This window comes from Oryctolagus cuniculus, chromosome 17 (genome assembly GCF_051225735.1).
Source record: "Oryctolagus cuniculus isolate XC-2025 breed Fujian yellow rabbit chromosome 17, ASM5122573v1, whole genome shotgun sequence".
Classification (NCBI taxonomy): Eukaryota; Metazoa; Chordata; class Mammalia; order Lagomorpha; family Leporidae; genus Oryctolagus; species Oryctolagus cuniculus.
In genome coordinates, this window is record NC_142883.1 from 35,534,494 (window position 1) to 35,555,550 (window position 21,057).

The 21,057-nt window shown below is 41.5% G+C and overlaps 1 protein-coding gene across 2 annotated transcripts in view; it reads left to right on the top strand.

The window, feature by feature from the left end:
• INTS2 (integrator complex subunit 2) overlaps positions 1-19,137 on the top strand; it is a 64,744-nt gene extending 45,607 nt beyond the window's left edge. For both annotated transcript variants that reach the window (XM_008271192.5, XM_051824719.3), the window contains exons 17-25: positions 326-490; positions 2,770-2,971; positions 7,398-7,523; positions 11,837-12,035; positions 13,871-14,122; positions 14,415-14,522; positions 14,633-14,738; positions 16,812-16,988; positions 17,095-19,137. In XM_008271192.5, the coding sequence (XP_008269414.2) occupies positions 326-490; positions 2,770-2,971; positions 7,398-7,523; positions 11,837-12,035; positions 13,871-14,122; positions 14,415-14,522; positions 14,633-14,738; positions 16,812-16,988; positions 17,095-17,264 (1,505 nt within the window). In that variant the 3' untranslated portion in view covers positions 17,265-19,137. The remainder of the gene's footprint in view (positions 1-325; positions 491-2,769; positions 2,972-7,397; positions 7,524-11,836; positions 12,036-13,870; positions 14,123-14,414; positions 14,523-14,632; positions 14,739-16,811; positions 16,989-17,094) is intronic.
• The last annotated feature ends 1,920 nt before the right edge of the window (positions 19,138-21,057 follow it).

Below are 21,057 nucleotides of genomic sequence, written 5' to 3' on the forward strand. Positions count from 1 at the left end.
GTCCCAGTTGCCCCTCTTCCAGGCCAGCTCTCTGCTATGGCCAGGGAGTACAGTGAAGGGTGGCCCAAGTGTTTGGGCCCTGCACCCCATAGGAGACCAGGAGAGCACCTGGCTCCTGGCTTCGGATCAGCATGGTGTGCCGGCTGCAGCGCGCCGGCCGCGGCGGCCATTGGAGGGTGAACCAACGGCAAAGGAAGACCTTTCTCTCTGTCTCTCTCTCTCACTGTCCACTCTGCTTGTCAAAAAAAAAAAAAAAAAAAAGAGGTAGGGGAGATTTTTGTGTTTGAGAATAGACTGTCTAATTGACTTGCTGTACATTTTCAAGGATTGCATTCAGCTTTACTACGTCTTCTTGCAACTAACTACCCACATTTATGTATTGTGGATGACTGGATCTGTGAAGAAGAAATCACAGGGACTGACGCTTTGTTAAGACGAATGCTCCTGACTAATAATGCCAAAAACCACTCTCCTAAACAGCTCCAAGAAGGTAAAGTAAATTGACACGATTTTGACCTGTTTAATAGTACGAAGAGATGCTGGGCTAATAAAAAAATCTTCTAACCATATAGTTTTCCTGAACATATTGTGAATTTACTCTTATTAATTACCTTAAATACTTCTCTGAGTTTAAGGTATCTTAACCATTTTTTTTCACATACATTTGAATCTTTTCCCTCATGGGTCTGGTGTTATACCCCTGCAAAGCTGGTATAGGTATTAGGAATATCAGAAACTAGTTAGAAATAAATGGACTAGAATAGAGCAGTATACTTAACTGTTAAAGGATAATGCTGTAGTTTAGTACTTTTGAGTAGAAATATGTGAACCACATTGTAAACCTTCTAGTAGCTACATAAAAAAGAAAAAAGCCAAATAAATAATTATTTAACCAATTATATCTAATGTATTTTTTGAAAGAATATTTATTTGAAAGGCAGAGTTATAGAGAGAGAGGCAGAGACAGAGAGAGAGAAAGAGAGAGATCTTCCACCCACTCTTTCATTCCCCAGATGGCTACAATGGCAGTAGCTGGGCGACCCGAAGCTAGGAGCCTGGAGCTTCTTCTAGGTCTCCCATGTAGGTGCAGAGGCCCAAGAACTTGGGCCATCTTCTACTGCTTTCCCAGGCCATAGCGGAGAGCTGGATGGGAAGTAGAGCAGCTGGGATGTTGGCACTGCAGGAGGTGGCTTTACCTGCTGTGCCACAGTGCCGACCCCTCCATTGTTAATTTATCATGTAGTCAATATGAAAATTGAGATTTCTGCTTTTCCCCCTACATAAGTCTTTGTGATTTGGTATATATTTTATGCTTATTATACCTTAGCTTGGACTAGCTACATTTCAGGTACTCAGTAGCCACATGGGTTAGTAACTGCTCTATTGGAGAGCATAGATCTAGATATTTTTTAGTAATACCAATCTACCGGATGCCTACATTCTGAGAAGGGCACCACCTGGAGGAAAATATAAAAAGTTTGAACATTTCAAATGAGTTTTAACTACCAAAAGCAATGCTTTGATGTATTTTCCTGTTTCAGTCTTCTTTTTTTAATTTATTTTATTTTAGTTATTTGAAAGGCAGAGTGACAGAGATGAGTGATAGATGGAGAAAAATCTTCCATCCACTGGTTCACTTCCCAAATGGCCACAATGGCTAGAGCTGGGCCAAGTGCAAGCCAGGGATCTTGGAGTTTCACCTGGATCTCCCATGTTGGTGGCTGGGGCCCAAACACTTGGGCCCTTCTCCTCTGCTTTCTCGGGGAAGCCGGGTCAGCACTGACCCCACCATCCTCTTTTTTTTTTTTTTTTTGAAGATTTAGTTATTTATTTGAAAGTCAAAGTTACAGAGAGAGAGAGAGAGAGAGGGAGGTCTGCATCTGCTGGTTCACTCTCCAGTTGGCTGCATTGGCTGGAACTGCACCAATCTGAACAAAGCCAGGAGCCTTGAGCCTCCTCTGGGTCTCCTACATTGGCACAGGGGCCCAAGGACTTGGGCCATCCTCCGCTGCTTTCCCAGGCCATAGCAGAGAGCTGGATCAGAAGTGGAGCAGCTGGGACTTGAACCAGTGCCCATATGGGATGCCAGCACTGCAGGCTGCAACTTTATCCACTACTCCATAGTGCCGGCCCCCTCCCACCATTCTCTCTTTAAAGTTAGTCTGAATCACCAAGAAAATAACATTGATCTTCAGGTCACTGATGGGATTTAAAAAATATTTTTGTTTGGGGCTGGTGGTGTGGTATAGCAGGTACAGCCATTGCCTGCAGCACTGGCATCCTGTATGAGCACCAGTTCGAGTCCTAGCTACTCCACTTCCAATCCAGCTCCCTGCTAGTGGCCTGAGAAAGCAGTAAAAGATGGCCCATGTCCTTGGGCCTCTGCATACACATGGGAGACCAGATTAAGCTCCTGGCTCCTGGCTTCTGGCTTTGGCCTGGCCCAGCCTTGGCTGTTGTGGCCATTTTGGGAGTGAACTGGTGGATAGTGGGTCTGTCTCTCCTTCTCTTTCTGTAACTGTTTTTCAAATAAATAAATAAATATCTCTTACAAATTTTTGTCCTTTACTAAATAACAACTGTTCTTCCATAAGTTTTTCTTACAGCCCTTATTTTAAGTTGAGTCACAACTATAGCTAGGATTGAAAGTTTTGCTTTTTAGCCGTTTTCTTGATTTATTTTGCCTTTGGTCTGAGAGAGCAATATTACTTCCTCCTTGGTAAAGTTTATGGAATTTAGATTGATTGTTAAATTTGTTCTCTTTTTTAGCATTTTCAGCTGTTCCAGTAAGTCACACACAAGTGATGCAGATTATAGAACATTTGACTCTACTGTCTGCTAGTGAACTTATACCATATGCGGAAGTATTAACATCCAACATGAATCAGCTATTGAATTCAGGAGTCCCGCGGAGAATTCTCCAAACAGTCAATAAATTATGGATGGTTCTTAATACTGTGATGCCTAGAAGGTAAGTTCAGTCCATTGTTACATGTGGTAGATAAATGTGTAGCAGTGATAATATGCAAAAATATAAACTTAATTGTTGGAAGAAAATTTTCATGAGACTGCTTATGTTAACGTATCTCCTTTTTAAAGACTACTGGTAAAAGAGTTGTTATAACAGTAAAGAAAAGAGTAAACATTTTTTACTTTTTAAATTTTTAATTGGTTTTTAATAGATTCAGTGTGATTTATAGGCACAATTCTAAGAGCATAATATAACGAAAAACATTAATTTCATCTTACGAAATAGAAGAAACCTTAAAGTATTTCCAAGTTTTTTTTTTTTTTTTTTTTTTTTTTTTTTTTTTTTTTAAAGGCAGAGGGGACAGTGAGAGAGAGAGACAGAGAGAAAGGTCTTCCTTTGCCGTTGGTTCACCCTCCAATGGCTGCCGCGGCCAGCGCGCTGCGGCCGGCGCACCGCGCTGATCCGATGGCAGGAGCCAGGAGCCAGGTGCTTTTCCTGGTCTCCCATAGGGTGCAGGGCCCAAGCACCTGGGCCATCCTCCACTGCACTCCCTGGCCACAGCAGAGGGCTGGCCTGGAAGAGGGGCAACCGGGACAGAATCCGGCGCCCCGACCGGGACTAGAACCCGGTGTGCCAGCGCCGCTAGGCGGAGGATTAGCCTAGTGAGCCGCGGCGCCGGCCCTAAGTTTTTTAATAGGGCTTTCTTTCTTTTTTTTTTTTTTTTTTAAACTTGCCCCATCCATGGTCAAGCTCTGGTTTTCTTTCTTCCTTTTTTTTTTTATTTTAAGATATATTTATTTGAAAGTTACACAGAGAAGGAAAGGCAGAGAGAGAGCGGACTTCCATCTTCTGGTTTACTCCCCAAATGGCCGCAATGGCCAGAGCTGTGCCAGTCTGAAGCCAGGAGCCAAGAACTTCCTCCAGGTCTCCCACACAGGTGCAGGGGCCCAAGGACTTGGGCCAACTTCTACTGCTTTCCTAGGCCATTGCAGACAGCTGGATCAGAAGTAGAGCAGCTGGCCCCGGGGCATTCTTATGTATAGTCATTTGTAGCTAATTATGATTTCAGTCACCATTGTGTGTATGTGTGTGTGTGTTTAAGATTTACTTTTTATTTATTTGAAAGGCAAAGTTAGAGGGAAAGACAGTGTTTTAGAGATCTTCCATCTACTGGTTCACTGACCAAATGGCCACAGTGGCCTGGGCTGGGCCATGCCTAAGCCCGGAACCTAGAGCTTCATCTGGGTCTCTTATGTGGGTACAGGCACCCAAGCACTTGGGCTATCTTCCTCTGCTTCCCAGGTGCATTAGCAGGAAGTTGGATCAGAAGTAGAGCAGCCACGTCTTGAACCAGTACCCATATAGGATGCCAGTATCACAGGTGGAGGCTTAACCTGCCATAACACTAGCTCCCACCATTGTGTCTTACATCAAATCAGTGGTTCCAATTTTTGATGCATATAAAATTACCTGGGGATTAGAAGTTTTGACAATTAAATCAGAATTTCTGTGTATGGGAGTGATGCATCAGTATTCTTCTTCTTTTTTTTTTTTTTTTAAGATTTATTTTATTTATTTGAAAGAGGTACAGAGAGAGGAAGAGACAGAGAGAGGTCTTCCATCTGCTGGTTCACTCCCCAAATGGCTGGAACTGATCCTATCTGAAGCCAGGAGCCAGGAGCTTCCTGTGGGTCTCCCATGTGGGTGCAAGGACCCAAGGACTTGGCCCATTCTCCACTGCTCTCCCAGGCACATTAGCAGGGGGCTGTGTTGGAAGTGGAAAAGCCCACATGGGATGCTGGTGCTGCAGGCTGGGGCTTTAACCTACTGTGCCACAGCGCCAACCCCATCAGTATTCTTGAAAATATTCTCTAGGCGGTTCCAATATCCAGCAATATTTGGAGAACTTGTTTGGTCATTGGGTCTCTGCTGAATGCATCATTGACACCTGTTCATATCTAAAAATTTGGAATACTGGATTTGATTTACAAAAAAATGTTATTTGAAATTCAGTGATTGAGAGTGAGGATGAGGCAGAGAATTGAACCAGCACTTTAATATGGGATATGGGTATCCAAAGTGGTGGCTTAGCCCACTGTGCCGTGATGCCTGCCCCTGTTTATTTCTTTTAAAGATTTATTTATGTATTTATTTGAAGGGAAGAGAGAGAGAGAGAGCGAGAGAGAGAGAATTTTCCATTGCTGGTTCACTCCCTCAATGGCTGCAACAGCTGGGATTGGCCCAGGCTGAAATCAGGAGCCAGGAACTCCACTGGGGTCTGCCATTTAATTGGCAGGGTCCCAAGTACTTGAGTCATCATCTTGCTGTCTCCGTACATTAGCATCAGAAACAGAGCATCTGGGACTCCAAGAGGTACCCTGATAAAGGGTGTGGGTATCAAAAGTGATCTTAAATCTTAACTGTGCAACAATGTCTGTTCCATCTAAATCTCCATGTGAGTGGCAGTGACCCAAGTACTTGGGCTATTTTCTTTGCAGGCACATTAGCAGGGAGTTGGGTTGGAAGCAGAGTAGTGGAGACTCCAAGCGGTGCTCTGATCTGAATATTGATGTTGCAATGCTGGACCCCCCATTTTTTTAAATTAATTAATTAATTTGAAAGAGTTACAGAGAGAAAGGGGCAGAGACAGAGAGAGATCTTCTGTCCATTGGTTCACTTCCCGAATAGCCACAATGGCAACAGCTGGGCCAAATGCAAGCCAGGAGCTTCTTCTGGGTCTTCCATGTGAGTGGCAGGGGCTCAAACACTTGGGCAATCCTCCACTGCTTTTCCCAGGCCATTGGCAGGGAGCTGGGTTGGAAGTGGAGCTGCTGGGGCACAAACTGGAGCCCATATGGAATGCTGGTGTTGCAGGTGGCGGCTTGACCCACCATCCACAACGCCATTTCCCCTGAATAGTTTTAACTACCTCTTGTTTTATTTATGAATTGTTCTGTTGTTTAAGGATATTAATAATAGCTGTTTTTTTTTTTTTTTGATTTTTTCTTCTGATCCTTTCGTTTTCCGTTTCTTTGGAGTTTTTGTTTTTTCAGTTTGTATATTTTAAGCTGTGTCAAAGCAAAGCATTCTTTGAATGTCTGCTGATTCTTGGCTGTTCATTGATATTTATGAGTGAGTTTTATGTGTGAGGTAAGACTGGTGGGCTCTTGGACTTCACTGTGATAGATCAGGTAACCTCCATATTGATAGTTCGCTTAGTTATTCTGTTGTGTATCAGTTTAGTAACAACTTTTATTATTTATTATTATCTAATTTCAAAGTAGTATTTCATATTGAGACTGTGATGATAAATATAAAATAATGGCTTACATTCTGAGGGCAGATGCTGTTTCCATTGTTTGGATAAGTATTATTTCATTTGCAGATGTTACATTCATACTTTTCAGATGAACAGTTCAGACAGGTTTAATGATTTACAGAGTCATAGAGCAAATGTTTTGTAGCTGAGGTATTAATTTTAATTTTCTGTGTTATGATTATTCCATTACAGCAGTGAATTTTTTTTAAAGATTTATTTATTTATTTGAAAAGCAGAGTTAGAAAGAGGCAGAGGCAAAGAAAAAGAAGTCTTTTATTTTCTTTTTTTTTAAATTTTATTTATTTATTTGAGAGAGAGAGTTACAAAAAGTGAGAGGGAGAGACAGAGAGAAAGGTCTTCCTTCTGTTGGTTCACTCCCCAAATGGCTGCTACGGCCTGCGCGCTGTACAATCCGAAGCCAGGAGCCAGGTGCTTCTTCCTGGTCTCCCAGGCGGGTGCAGGGGCCCAAGCACTTGGGCCATCTTCTACTGCTTTCCCAGGACACAGCAGAGAACTGGATTGGAAGAAGAACAGCCGAGACTAGAACCCGCAGCACCCATATGGGATGCTGGCGCTGCAGGTGGAGGATTAACCTATGGTGCCAGCCCTGAGAGAGAGAAGTCTTCCATCCGCTGGTTTTACTCTCCAAATGGTCTCAGTGGCCGGAGCTGTGCCAATCTGAAGCCAGGATCCAGAGCTTCTTCTGGGTCTCCCAGGCGGGTACAGGATCCCAAGGACTTGGGCCATCTTCTGCTTGTTTCTCAGGCCACAGCAGAGAGCTGGATTTGAAGTACAGCAGCTGGGACTCGAACATCCACCCATACAGGATATTGGCTTTGCAGGCAGCGTCTTTACCCACTATGCCACAGTGCCGGCTCCAACAATGAATATTTTTGAGACTACTGTGTGTTTACTGTTTTGTCTTCACTTGTTTCAGAGATGCAATAATAAATTAGATAGCTATAATTTTTCACTTTTCCCAGTTTATTCATACTGTTTTCTAATTTTTTACCTGAATATTAAGTTGCTAAAATAGAAACAACTGGATGGCTACAAATTTCAATTGTAGTATAGCTGTTTTGAATATGCAATCTTTTTTTTCATCAGGTTGTGGGTAATGACAGTTAATGCACTTCAGCCTTCGATAAAGTTTGTACGACAGCAAAAGTATACTCAGAATGACCTGATGATCGATCCTCTCATTGTCCTACGGTGTGATCAGAGGGTTCATAGGTATGTGCCATATGAGTTGCAATTTTACTATGGAGCTATACTTTGGAGAGTGGAAAAAAATGTAAGAAATTCAGTTTAAACTTGTGTCTTAATGTCTTTGCAGATAACTAGGTAACATGACCTGTGTGACTTTTTGTCTTTTATTTTTTTTGAGTATATTCATGAACTACTTCAAAAAGTTCATGAAAAAAGGAATTAAATGATAAATTTATTGTGGTATAAGACAATTTTGAAATCCTACATGGTTTTTCCATAGTATTTTTCGTGAATTCAAAAAAAATTATTTATTTATTTATTTATTTATTTGAAAGGCAGAATGACAGAGAGAGAGACTGAGAAAGAAACAGAAACAGAGACAGATCTTCCATCACTGACTCACTCCCCAAATGCTTATAAGAGCTGAGGCTGGGCCAGGCTGAGGCCATCAGCATAGAATTCTAACCAGGTCTCCCATATGGTGAAAGGAACTTAAGTATCTGAGCCATTACCTGCCACCTCCCAAGAAGCTGGATCAGAATCAGAGCAGAGACTTGAACTCAGCCCTACTATGTGGGATGCAGGTGTCTCAAGCAACGTATTTTAAAATCAGAGTTAACACAGAGAGAGAAGGAGAAGCAGAGAGAGAGAGAGAGAGAGAGATCTTTCTTCCTCTGGTTGACTCCCCAGTTGACTGCAACAGCTGGAACTGCGCTGATCTGAAGCCAGGAGCTTCTTCCAGGTCTCCCACACGGGTGTAGGGGCCCAAGGACTTAGGCCATCTTCTGCTGCTTTCCCAGGCCATAGTAGGGAGCTAGATCGGAAGTGAAACAGCCAGGACACGAAGCAGCGCCCATATGGGATGCCAGCACTGCAGGCGATGGCTTTTACCCGCTACGCCATGGTGCTGGCCCCTCAAGCAACATCTTGAATACTGTGTCACAACACTTGCCTCCTTTTCGTGAGATTTTTGAATTCCCCTTATTTGCATGAATTTCAAAAAATTGCACTAAAATAAATGTCTTAATTCCATGTAGCATGCACTTTCAGAAGTAATCCTCTATGTTAATAAGTAAATATTTCATAATGTCTAAGGAGATGAACAAAAAGAGGAGATGTTCAGTAAAGTCTTCTTCTTATATCTCATGCTGACACTGCTAAAACAAAATTCCTCCTTGGCCTTTTGACCCAATCCCAGTCCCATCTCCAAAAGAAACTTTGTTATAGTGGTTAATACATAGCTTTGCTTTTGTATGTACTTATGTTAGACCCTCTGTGTGAGGATGCTAACACATCGAGAGGCACACCCCAAAGACTCAGAGTCCAGACCGGCTGATGCAAAAGCAAGAGGATTTATTCGGCGTCTGCGCAGACGGGCCTCCTGAACTCGGGAGTTCAGAGAGCGCCCTCAGCACAGAGCCACACGGTTTATATACCCGCAGCGACCAATCAAAAGCACTATAGAGTCCATGCACACAGCTGTCCAATCTGTGAGCTGATCATGTGAAAGGCATGCGTCTTCTGTCCAATCAGCTACGGGATCACATGGGAGGCATGCACACAGCAGTCCAATCCGTGAGCTGATCATGTGAAAGGCATGCGTCCTCTATCCAATCAGCTACGGGATCACATGGGAGGCATGCACCTCGTCGCCATTTTGTTGTTTATTTCTTCAGCAGTTCCTTTCCCTGTCAGCGTCATCTTGTTCACCCTGAGGGGGACGACGTCTCGCTCCCTTCGTTCCCCTGGAGGGAGAGCAGCGTCCCGCTTCCCACACCGTTATCTGAGTATTAGGAGGCATACAAAATGGGTTAGGTCTTAGCACAGCCAGGCGCAAGTGTCTCAGCTAGCTAAGAATAGGGTCCCTTATTTTTATAGCTGCACCTAATTTTAGCTCTGGGGGAAAAAGTTTAGGGCTATAATTTTTAAACTTTAATTTTATTTGGGGCAAAGGTAACTTCTTGTTTTTAATAGTGTTAGCTTAAGTCACTCCATCGTGGTTTGATTTTTAAGGTTCTTCACTTAGAAATTTATAAATAGAAATTTCAACTTTTTTTGGTTTGGGTGGTTTAAAAAATTTTAGTAGTACTGTAGTGTAGGCATTGTTATTATTTTAAGATTTATTTATTTAAAAGACAGAGTTAGAGAGAGATGGAGAGACAGAGAGAGAGAGATGATTTCCATCTGCTAGTTTACTCCTCTAATGGCTGCAGTGACCAGAGCTGGGTTGGTTTGAAGCCAGTAGCTCAGAGCTTCTTCTTTGTCCCACCCATGGGTGCAGAGGCTCAAGCACTTGGGCCATCCTCCCTTGCTTTCCCAGTGGAGCTTGGGCCGTCGTTGTGGTACAGCAGGTAAAGCCGCCGCCTGCAATGCCGGCATCCCATATGGGCACTGGTTTGCGTCCCGGGTGCTCCACTGATCCAACTCCCTGCTATGGTCTGGGAAAGCAGTAGAAGATGGCCTAAGGGCTTGGGCCCCTGCACTCATATGGGAGAGCAGGAAGAAGTTCCTGGTTCCTGGCTTCAGACTGGTCCAGCTTTGGCCATTGAGGTCATTTGAGGAGTGAACCAATGAATGGAAGACCTTTCTGTCTCTCCCTCTGCCTTTCCCTCTGTAACTCTGCCTTCCAAATAAATAAATGTTAACAAAAAAAAAATGTGGAGTAGCCAGGACTCGAACCAGTGCCCATATAGGATGCTGGTACTATTATTACTATTATTATTATTATTATTATTATTTATACTTACTATGCTTAATATGTTTTTCATATCAGTATGCATAGTTCTGCATGCTGCTATTCCATGTACTTGTATTGTGTGCCAGGCCTGTCCTTTGGAGACTGATTCAGATTGGTTAAATTTGAGAATAATTTTTAAATAAGCACTCTAGTTGATTCTTGAGTTTTGGGAAGCATTGCCATAGTTTATTTAACCATTGATATATTAATGGCCATTTAGATGATTTCCAGTATGTCAGTTATTAACACAGCTGTAATGCTATTAATGCATACATTGTGGTTCTCTCTGTGATAAGAAGTGGAATTTCTAGATTTACCTAAGAGCATGACATTTAAAATTCTAATTATTACTAATTTATCTTTTTTGTTTCTTTTTTTATAGTTAATGCATATCTGTTTTTATCTCATCTGAATTTTGTCTCAAAGTCTTCCTCAAAGATTCTTACAGATTAAATTTAGATGAAATAAAAATAGAAGAGTCCTTGAGGAATGAATAACTGTGTACCTGTTTTATAGATGAGAAAACAGAAGCTTAGTGACATGCTTATGTTAAGTGGATGAATCACTCATGGAATACATCGTTGTTTTACTCCAAAGAAGAAACAGGAATAGAAAGAATATTTATTCTAGTTTCCATCTTATCAGTAATAGAATATACCTCTTTTTTTTTTTTAATAAAAAAGATTTATTTATTCATATGAAAGGCAGAGCGAGAGAGAGGGAGAGACAGAGTAAGAATGATCTTCCATTTGTTGGTTTACACCTCAGATGGCTGCAACAGCTGAGACTAGGCCAGACTAAAGCCAGAAGCCAGGAGCTTCTTCTAGGTCTCCCATCATCTGCTGCTTTCCTAGGTGCATTACCAGGAAGCTGGATCAGAAGTGGAGCAGCTGGGACACAAACTGACACCCATGTGGGATGCTGGAGTTGTGGGCTGTGGCTTAACTTGCTATGCTACAACACTGGCTCCAGAATATACCTCTTTAAAAAAAAAAAAATTATTTGAGAGGTGAAAGAGAGAGAGATGGAGACAGAGATAGAGAGACAGCACTAGTATCCAGTAGTTTGCAATTCAAATGCCATATATTGAACCTGGAGTCCAATCTAGGTTTCCGTGTGTGTGACGGAATCTCAGCTACTGAACCATCACTGCTGCCTTCCCAGGTTAGCATGAAGCTGGAGTCAGGATCCAAAGCGTGGTATCAGACCCAGTCACTCCAATGTGGGACATGGGTGCTTTAATCAGTGGTGTGGATTCCTGTCCTGAGTATGACTCCTTGAGGACTGCTTTATGGGCTCATTTCTGAGAGTTTTGCTGGAAACAAAACTTTTTTTTTCTACAGAAAAAAAGGGAATGACTTTCTCTAAAGCTTACAGATAATTTGATTTTAACTGATAAGGTGAGATGGGTAAGACTATGTAATCTTCACATATACAGAATGAGAAATAATAGCAAATGTTACTTTAGAGAATGAATTTTTCCGTGAGAAAACTTATTATGATGTGCTGTTCAAGGTTTTAATAATTTACATCGGATTTGTCATATTTTGGTTAATTTGCAAATTTATATTCTTTATCATACATTTTTCTTCTTGTTTAGATGCCCCCCACTGATGGATATTACTCTGCACATGTTGAATGGATATCTTCTTGCATCTAAAGCCTACCTTAGTGCTCATCTGAAGGAAACAGCAGAGCAAGATAGGCCGTCCCCGAATAATACAATAGGTTTAGTTGGACAGGCTGATGCCCCAGAAGTTACCAGGGAAGAATTGAAAAATGCATTATTGGCTGCTCAGGTAAGTTTTACTAAAGTAAAATTAATTATGAATAAGAATATAACTTCCTTCCTTTCTTCTTTCTTCCCCTCGCCTCCCCTCCCTTCGCCTCCCCTCCCCTCCCCTCTCCTCTGCCTTGCCCTCCTCTCTACCTTCTCCTCCCCTCCTCTCCCCTCCCCTCATCTCGTCTCCTCTCCCCCTAGACAGAGGCACAGAGAGAGGTAGCAAGAGACAGATAGAAGCCGGCGCCGCGGCTCACTAGGCTAATCCTCTGCCTTGCGGCACCGGCACACCGGGTTCTCGTCCCGGTCGGGGCGCCGGATTCTGTCCCAGTTGCCCCTCTTCCAGGCCAACTCTCTGCTGTGGCCAGGGAGTGCAGTGGAGGATGGCCCAAGTGCTTGGGCCCTGCACCCCATGGGAGACCAGGATAAGTACCTGGCTCCTGCCATCGGATCAGCGCGGTGTGCTGGCCGCAGCGCGCCGACCGCGGCGGCCATTGGAGGGTGAACCAACGGCAAAGGAAGACCTTTCTCTCTGTCTCTCTCTCTCACTGTCCACTCTGCCTGTTAAATTAAAAAAAAAAAAAAAAAAAAAAAGAGACAGATGAGACAGAGAATACCCCATCCACTGACTTAGTCTAGTCAGGTTTCCCATGTGAGTGGTAGAAACCCAACTAAAATTCAGACAAAAAGAGTAAAGGGCTTCCTGTTAGTGAAAACAGTTAAATAGGAGGCATATTATCTCTTCCATGTACATCAGTAACATATTGCGCATTCCTTTTATTACAGAATCTGTGATAGAATAATCCTATTACCTTGCTTCTGAATACCCCATGGACTAATCTTCATGATACTCTTTTTTAACATTTTAAGCAGGAATAATCATCATGATAAAAATGTAATAGCCACTTAGATGAGATTTATATTTTAACAAAATGCGAGGGGGCTGGTGTTGTGGTACCAGAGGATAGACGATCATTCTCTGTTTCTCCTTCTCTTGCTGTCATTCTGCCTTTCAAATTAATAATAAATAAATCTTTTAAAAAATGTGAACACATTTAAACCAGCAGAGGGGGCCTCTGCCTGCGGTACCAGCATCCCATATGGGTACCAGTTCAAGTTCCAGCTGCTCTACTCCTTTAAAAAAAAAAAAAAAAAAAGATTTATTTGTTTGAAAGAGTTACAGAAAGGTAGAGAGAGAGAGAGAGGTCTTTCTGCTGGTTCACGCCCCAGATGCTGGTGTTGGTGGTGGTGGCTTAATCCACTACACCACTATGCTGGCCCCAAAATAGTTTTGTTTTTTTTTTAATATTTTATTTACTTACTTGAAAGAATTACTGAGAGAGAGCTCTTCCATCCAATGGTTCACTCCCCAAATGGCCAAAACAGCCAGAGCTCAGCTGATCCAAAGCTAAGAGCCACAGGGTCTTCCCTGTGGGTGTAGGGGCCCAAGGACTTGGGCCATCTTCCACTGCTTTCCCAGGCTGTGGCAGAGAGTTGAATCTGAAGTGGAGCAGCCAGGACTTGAACTGGTGTCCATATGGGATGCCGACACTGCAGGCCGTGGCTTTAGCTTCTGTGCTACAGTGCCGGCCCCACCCATAATAGTTTTTTTATGTGTGCTGATTTTCATGAGGACAGAGTGAATAATTTTCTTCAGATTCTTGAGGAATTCTAGACCCATCAAAGACCAATGCTCTGTAAATTGCTCAGTTCTGCTCTTAGAACTACCTCTTTATATGTCTGCTTAAGCAACTAGTTATTTTATCATTTCTGTTCATGTGAAAACAAAATCAGATTTGTTTTTAAACAGCTTCTCAAAATGTTTTCTATTCATTGTGTTTTATTTCCTTGTAGGATAGTGCAGCTGTCCAGATTCTCTTAGAGATTTGTTTACCTACTGAAGAAGAGAAAGCAAAGGGTGTGAATCCAGACAGTTTGCTAAGGAATGTTCAAAGTGTTATTACCACCAACACTCCAAGTAAAGGAACTGAAGAAGGAGAAGACAATTTGCTCTGTAACCTTCGAGAAGTTCAGTGCCTTATCTGTTGTCTGTTGCACCAAATGTACATTGCAGATCCTAACATTGCTAAGCTTGTTCACTTTCAGGTCTGTTTTCAAAGGGTGATGCCTGGTGGTTGAGATTTATTTTTCTTGAGGGCTATGAATTGCAGAATTTACAGGGATACTTTAGAGATAATACAGTGATCACGATCTACTGAAATATGAGAAAAATTCTAGACTTTTAGAGATTTTTTTCAACCTAAAACTTATTCAAATAATTTATCTCTGTGTAGGACATTGTGTATTCTGAGAGTAAGGAAGTGAAATCTTTGTTTGTATTTTGTCTGTAATTACCTTATATTTTGTTTCTGATTTCTTCTCTTTCTTGTTGAGATAGGGTTATCCATGTGAACTTTTGCCTCTGACAGTCGCAGGTATTCCATCTATGCATATCTGTCTGGATTTTATTCCTGAGCTTATTGCACAGCCAGAACTTGAAAAACAGGTAATGAGCATTTTGGTACTTTTGGAAAATTTTTATCTGTTAATAAAACATTTTAGAATTTGTATTATTTTAAGATATAAAAAACATAACATTTGTATTTTTTATTACAGATATTTGCCATCCAGTTACTTTCTCATTTATGTATCCAGTATGCATTACCAAAGTCACTTAGTGTGGCTCGTTTAGCTGTCAATGTCATGGGAACTTTGCTAACAGGTTTGTAACCAATCATAATCAATAAAAAAATCTTCTAAAATAGATTTATACATATATTTTTGTTTGTTTTTTACTTTTGTTTAAAGATTTATTTGTTTGGAGAGAAGAAAAAGAGAGACAGAGAGGGATCTTTATCTGCTGGTTGCAATGCTGGGCTAATCCACATGGAAGTGAAGACTCTGGGGTTCTATTGGGTCTCCTACTTGGGTGGCAGCGGTCAAGCACTTGGGCTATTCTCTGCTGCTTTCCCAGGTACATTAGCAGGGAGCTGGATCGGAAGTGGGACAGCTGGGACTTGAACCAGTGCTGATATATGATGCTGGCACTGCAGGCAGCAGCTAAGCTTGCTGTGTCACAATGCTGGCCCCTAAATTAATGCATATATTTTCTGAGGGTACTGGCGACTGGGGGCTGGGCCAGGCTGAAGCTAGCAGCCAGGAGCCTCTATCCTCATTTGGCTCTTCCTTTTGGGTGGCAGGGGCCCAAGCACTTGGACCATCCTCTGCTGCCCTCCCAGGTGCATTAGCATGGTGCTAGTTCAGAAGTGGAGCAGCTGGGAGTTGTACTGTTGCCTATATGGGATACAGGTGTCAAAGGTGGCAGCTTAACGCGCTGTGCCACAATGCCAGCCCCATCATTCATAACATGTTTCTATTTATTTATTTATTTTTTGACAGGCAGAGTGGACAGTGAGAGAGAGACAGAGAGAAAGGTCTTCCTTTGCCGTTGGTTCACCCTCCAATGGCCGCCGCGGTGGGCCATCCTCCACTGCACTCCCGGGCCACAGCAGAGAGCTGGCCTGGAAGAGGGGCAACCGGGACAGAATCCGGTGCCCCGACTGGGACTAGAACCCGGTGTGCCGGTGCCGCAAGGCGGAGGATTAGCCTAGTGAGCCACGGCGCCGGCTCATAACATGTTTTGAATTATTCTTCATTTGAAAATATATATATTTCAAAATGTGAGTTGTAGTATAGAAGAGGTGGATAGACAACTTTTCTTTGATTTTGTTGATGAATATATATATATATAGAGAAAAATAAATCTCCTTTCTCAGTATGTCAGTAGAAAACAAGTTATGATTTATTGCAAATGCTCAGAGTTCTAGAAAAATATAATCATATATATGTACATCTGTAAGATAAATATATTTGTTGTTTCCTGAAGTTCTAAAACATATCCTAAGATTTTAATCACCTTCTGGTTTATAGAGTAAAATGGTATGAAAATAAACTACTTTAAACTATGTGAACTATAATTCATTCCTTTAAAGTTATGACTTATAACTTACTATTCTTTCTCAGTGTTCCCATAATACTCTGTTGATTTTCTTTCCTTTGTATATGCTTCATATTGTAATAATTTGTAGTGGTTAAGAGTTTATGGCCGGCGCTGTGGCTCAATAGGCTAATCCTCTGCCTGCGGCACCCGCACACCAGGTTCTAGTCCTGGTCGGGGCACTGGATTCTGTCCCGGTTGCCCCTCTTCCAGTCCAGCTCTCTGCTGTGGCCTGGGAGTGCAGTGGAAGATGGCCCAAGTGCTTGGGCCCTGCACCCGCATGCGAGACCAGGAGAAGCACCTGGCTCCTGGCTTTGGATCAGCACAGTGCACTGGCCTCAGCACGCTGGCCACAGTGGCCATTGGGGGTGAACCAACAGTAAAGGAAGACCTTTCTCTCTGTCTGTCTCACTCTCTCTCACTGTCCACTCTGCCTGTAAAAAAAAAAAAAAAAAAGAGTTTATACTAGCTGCATGTAATCCTACCTCTACCACTAACTGGCTGTGTGACCTTAAACAATTTTCTTAATCTCTCTAGGCTTTTAAGAGTTTTCTCATGTAAAATGGGTATCTTATAAGAAAATTAAATGAAAGTATGCATGTTATGCACCTATGATAGTGTTTGGGCAAAGTAGGAATTGATTTCTAGGATGTTGCTGCTAGATTGTCAGCTTTTGGGAAGGCAGGGTCTGGCTGAGCCATAGAAAACTTAGTGATTCTAGCATGGACTTAGTATTTAAGTAGGCCATTTGCATTGAATATCTAAAATAAAAAATTCTGTTTTGTTTTTTTCCAACAGTTTTAACACAGGCTAAGCGGTATGCTTTTTTCATGCCAACTCTGCCAAGTTTGGTCTCTTTTTGTAGAGCATTTCCTCCACTTTATGAGGACATAATGTCTTTGCTCATCCAAATAGGGCAAGTTTGTGCCTCTGATGTTGCCACTCAGACAAGAGACATCGATCCAATTATTACACGTAAGCTATCTCATTTTCAAGATTTATCTTAATATCTCAAACAAGAAAACCAAATTCCCTTGTAGTTTTCATGTCTTAATTTGTTTTTCATTCCTAATGTTTTTAGGTCTTCAACAAATAAAGGAGAAGCCAAGTGGATGGTCTCGAATCTGTAAAGATCCATCTTATAAAAATGGATCCAGGGACACTGGAAGCATGGATCCTGATGTACAGCTCTGTCATTGTATTGAAAGCACAATAATCGAAATAATAAACATGAGTGTTAGTGGAATTTAGAAAAAAATTAAACAAAAAATTGAAGCCGTTTGCTGCATATACCCAATATGAATCTGCATCTTATACAACTTTAAACTGAATGGAAACAGTAATGTCTTGGAATCACTAAAATGATTCAATTCCACATGCATACAATTTAAGAGAATTATGCTTGCTTGTATTTGATTGGCACGTCTTTGGATCTCCTTTGCTGGTATGTTTGTATTGTAGCAGCTGGGCTTTTTTCCATTGGGAGCACACTTGAAATGGAATTTGGCCTTGTATTTAACTTTTGAAGTGAAGAAAGACTGCCATGCCTTTAATTTAATTTCTTATAAAAATGAGTCTATTGGGTAGCCCTACTGTTTTATTTTAACTGTGAGTTTGTAACACATGATGTCAAAGGTGGAATGATGGGAGGGAGAAAATGGGATCAAGGGAAAGGAGAATTCAGGAAAAATTAGTAGGAGTTAACTACTCAGAAATCTCAGAGACTTGCAACGCAGGTAATAGTGATAGTAATGGAACTCTAGCTCTTAAGAAACAGTATTGTGAAGGCTTTAAAAAAGGCAAGTAGCTTTTGTAAATGATTTCATAGAATTACGGATGGGGATTTAAAGATTTTACATATTTGCTTCAGTTTTTACTAATATATGAAGCCATAAGTTTAAAGAGATACTTGAATAATTTGGAATTTTAAAAAACTGGTTTAAAAGTGTTTACAGAAACACCTGTGCAAAGAAGAGCCTGAAAGGAGGTCTCATTTAGTTTTTTTTTAATTTATTTTTGTAATGCTTTATTAACTTATCTAATGCTCAGAGGACAGAAATATATATCAAATTACATGAGATTTAGAGCAATAAGACTCACTGGATTAAAGAGCTTTTGGCTTGTCATCATGACTATAATTCACATTTACTTTAAGAACATCTTTGAGAAAACATACACAGTGTTGGAACCTCAGGAAAAATTGAAATGTGGAAAATACTGTTTTGCTGAAGAATTTTGCAGTCCTCTGTTAGTAACTTCCATTGGTTAGATAGATGTATTCAGGTAACCCATCATCCTCATTACAAAAAAATTAAATATCCGGCATAGATGGTACTTCCCTTTGCTCTCTGAGATATACCTCAATTACACACTCTTTTTCCCCCCCAGCACTCAAAATAGACCTTTTCACTTGTAAAAGAAGTCAGGCAGGCGGATAAGAAGGTGTTTTTTTAAGGGAAAAAAATTAAATTTAACTTCAGCCTCTTCACTAGCAAATCATCACATCTCATTTTCCTCTTTTGTAAAATCGGTTTAACGACTGGCCCTACCTCACAAGGGTATTCTCTAAGAACGAGTTTGTAGCTGTTTCAAATCATGAAGTGCATAATATCATATGTGGTAGGGATATTTATAACTTTTTATTAGATGCTTAATGTTCAATTAAGTAATTTTGATGTGAAAAACATACATGCTAAAAAAATCCCACAAGGATTTTCATATTTTTGAACAAGGCAGTTTTGTAGTCCCTAAAGAGTAAACGCAGCTGCTCCTGTTTTGTTCTGTTTTTAAAATGAGGCCTTGCAGTACTTTATGTGAATAGGTACCCCCAGGAGTTCTGAAGAGGCTCAAGTATGTTTTCTAACTAAATGCAGTACAAATTTCATGGACCAATTTTTAAAGACTGGTCAAAACCTGCTGTGTGAAAATAATATGCTGTTTTTCATCAGATTTGTTGATGATGTAAATAAAATATGTAAATACATTAGTAAATGTTAATATTCCTGTATTTTAAGTTAAGGTTATAAAATTTGTCACAATGTGATTTTTTTATTCAAGTGAAAACAGATGTGTGCAGCTATTTTGCATATTGACTTATAAACATTCATATTCTTTATTAAGTGAACTTGTAGTTTTTTGTGTTTCATTCCACTACTGTTGACCTGAAAGGAACAGTTAAAGGGACTGGAATTTCTGACTGGCTCCAAGGTCTACCGTGTATCCCTTTTTGTTATGCCACATACACTGTGTTTAATGAAATTAGAGCTGACTGAAAGCCTTAGGAAGTTAGGAGAGGGAAATGAGAAAAGTTACCCTGGAGCAATTATTTTAAAGTTTTGATGGTTTAAAATGACTTTTTTTTTCTAAAAAAGATTTTTTAAAATTTATTTGAAAGGCAGAGTTACGGAGAGGCAGGGCGGTGGGTGGGGAGGAATCTTCCATCTGCTGGCTCATAACCCAAATGACTGCAATGGCCAGAGTGGGACCAATCCAAAGCCAGGAGCCAGGAGATTTCTCTGAGTCTCCCACGCAGGTGCAGGGGGCCCAGGGACATGGGCCATCTTCCACTGCTTTTCCAGGCCACAGCAGAGAGCTGGATGGGAAGTGGAGCAGCCCAGACTTGAACCAGGGCCCATATGGGATGCTGGCACCTCAGGCGGTGACTTTACCTGCTCTGTCACAGTGCCAGCCCTTTAAAAATTTCTATAAGCAAAACAACAATTTGAAAGTATTTTTAAAGATTCAATAAACATACTTTATCCCACTGTCTTAATAAATTTCTCCTTCAGCTCTGCCTATATTTTTTCATGTTATTAAATTTGTAACACTCAGAGTCTGCTTTTTTCACTTTAACATTTTTGCAAATTGTTTAATTTTTATAATATTTTGGGTTTTATAACCTATGGTATTGATATATCCTAACCACCTCCCTTTGAGTGAACCATAATATTTTTATTATTAAATAATATCCAAATTGTTTTATTTTTTAAGATTATTTATTTGAAAGGCAGAGTTAGGCCGGCGCCGCGGCTCAACGGGCTAATCCTCCACCTAGCGGCGCCGGCACACCGGGTTCTAGTCCCGGTCGGGGCGCCGGATTCTGTCCCGGTTGCCCCTCTTCCAGGCCAGCTCTCTGCTGTGGCCAGGGAATGCAGTGGAGGATGGCCCAAGTGCTTGGGCCCTGCACCCCATGGGAGACCAGGATAAGTACCTGGCTCCTGCCATCGGGATCAGCGTGGTGCGCTGGCCGTAGCGCGCCAGCCACGGCGGCCATTGGAGGGTGAACCAATGGCAAAGGAAGACCTTTCTGTCTCTCTCTCTCTCTCTCTCACTGTCCACTCTGCCTGTCAAAAAAAAAATAAATAAATAAATAAAAGGCAGAGTTAGAGAGAGAAGGGAGAAGGGGAGAGGGAGAGAATCTTCCACCTGCTGGTTTACTCCCCAAATGACCATAATGACAGGGGCTGGCCCAGGCCAAAGCCAGGGGCCTAACTACTTGGGCCACCTGCTGCTTTCCCAGGCACATTAGCAGGGAGCTGGATGGGAAGTGGAGCAGCTGGCACTCCAATGGCGCCCATGTGGGATGCCGGAGTTGCAGGCAGACTGCTTAATCCACTGTACCACATCGCAGGCTGCATGTTAATATTTAAGTATTACAAAAAGGCACTGTTGTCAATTGGGGTATTATCAGTTTTTATTTTAGGTTTCATCTGGGATTGAGATTTCCAGGCAAAGGGGTAGAATTTATTCTTACGACAAGTTTTGCCATTTTGGGAAGATGTAATAAAACTGAAAGTGAGGCAAACAAATCAAGTAGCCCCCTGCCCCCTCCTCCCAGCAAACCTTCCTCCCCTAACTAAGTTACCCGAATTTCAGAGGTCATCTCAGGGTTTTATTCTGGGGACACTAGTATCTGAGCTTAGTTCAGGCTAACCAAAATGAAACAACAAAAACCACCACAGCTTGGCGAAATCTCTCGGTCTTTAAGAAAACAAGAAAATTGTTCTTGACTAATAATAATTTCATGAGGGATGGAAGGCAGACA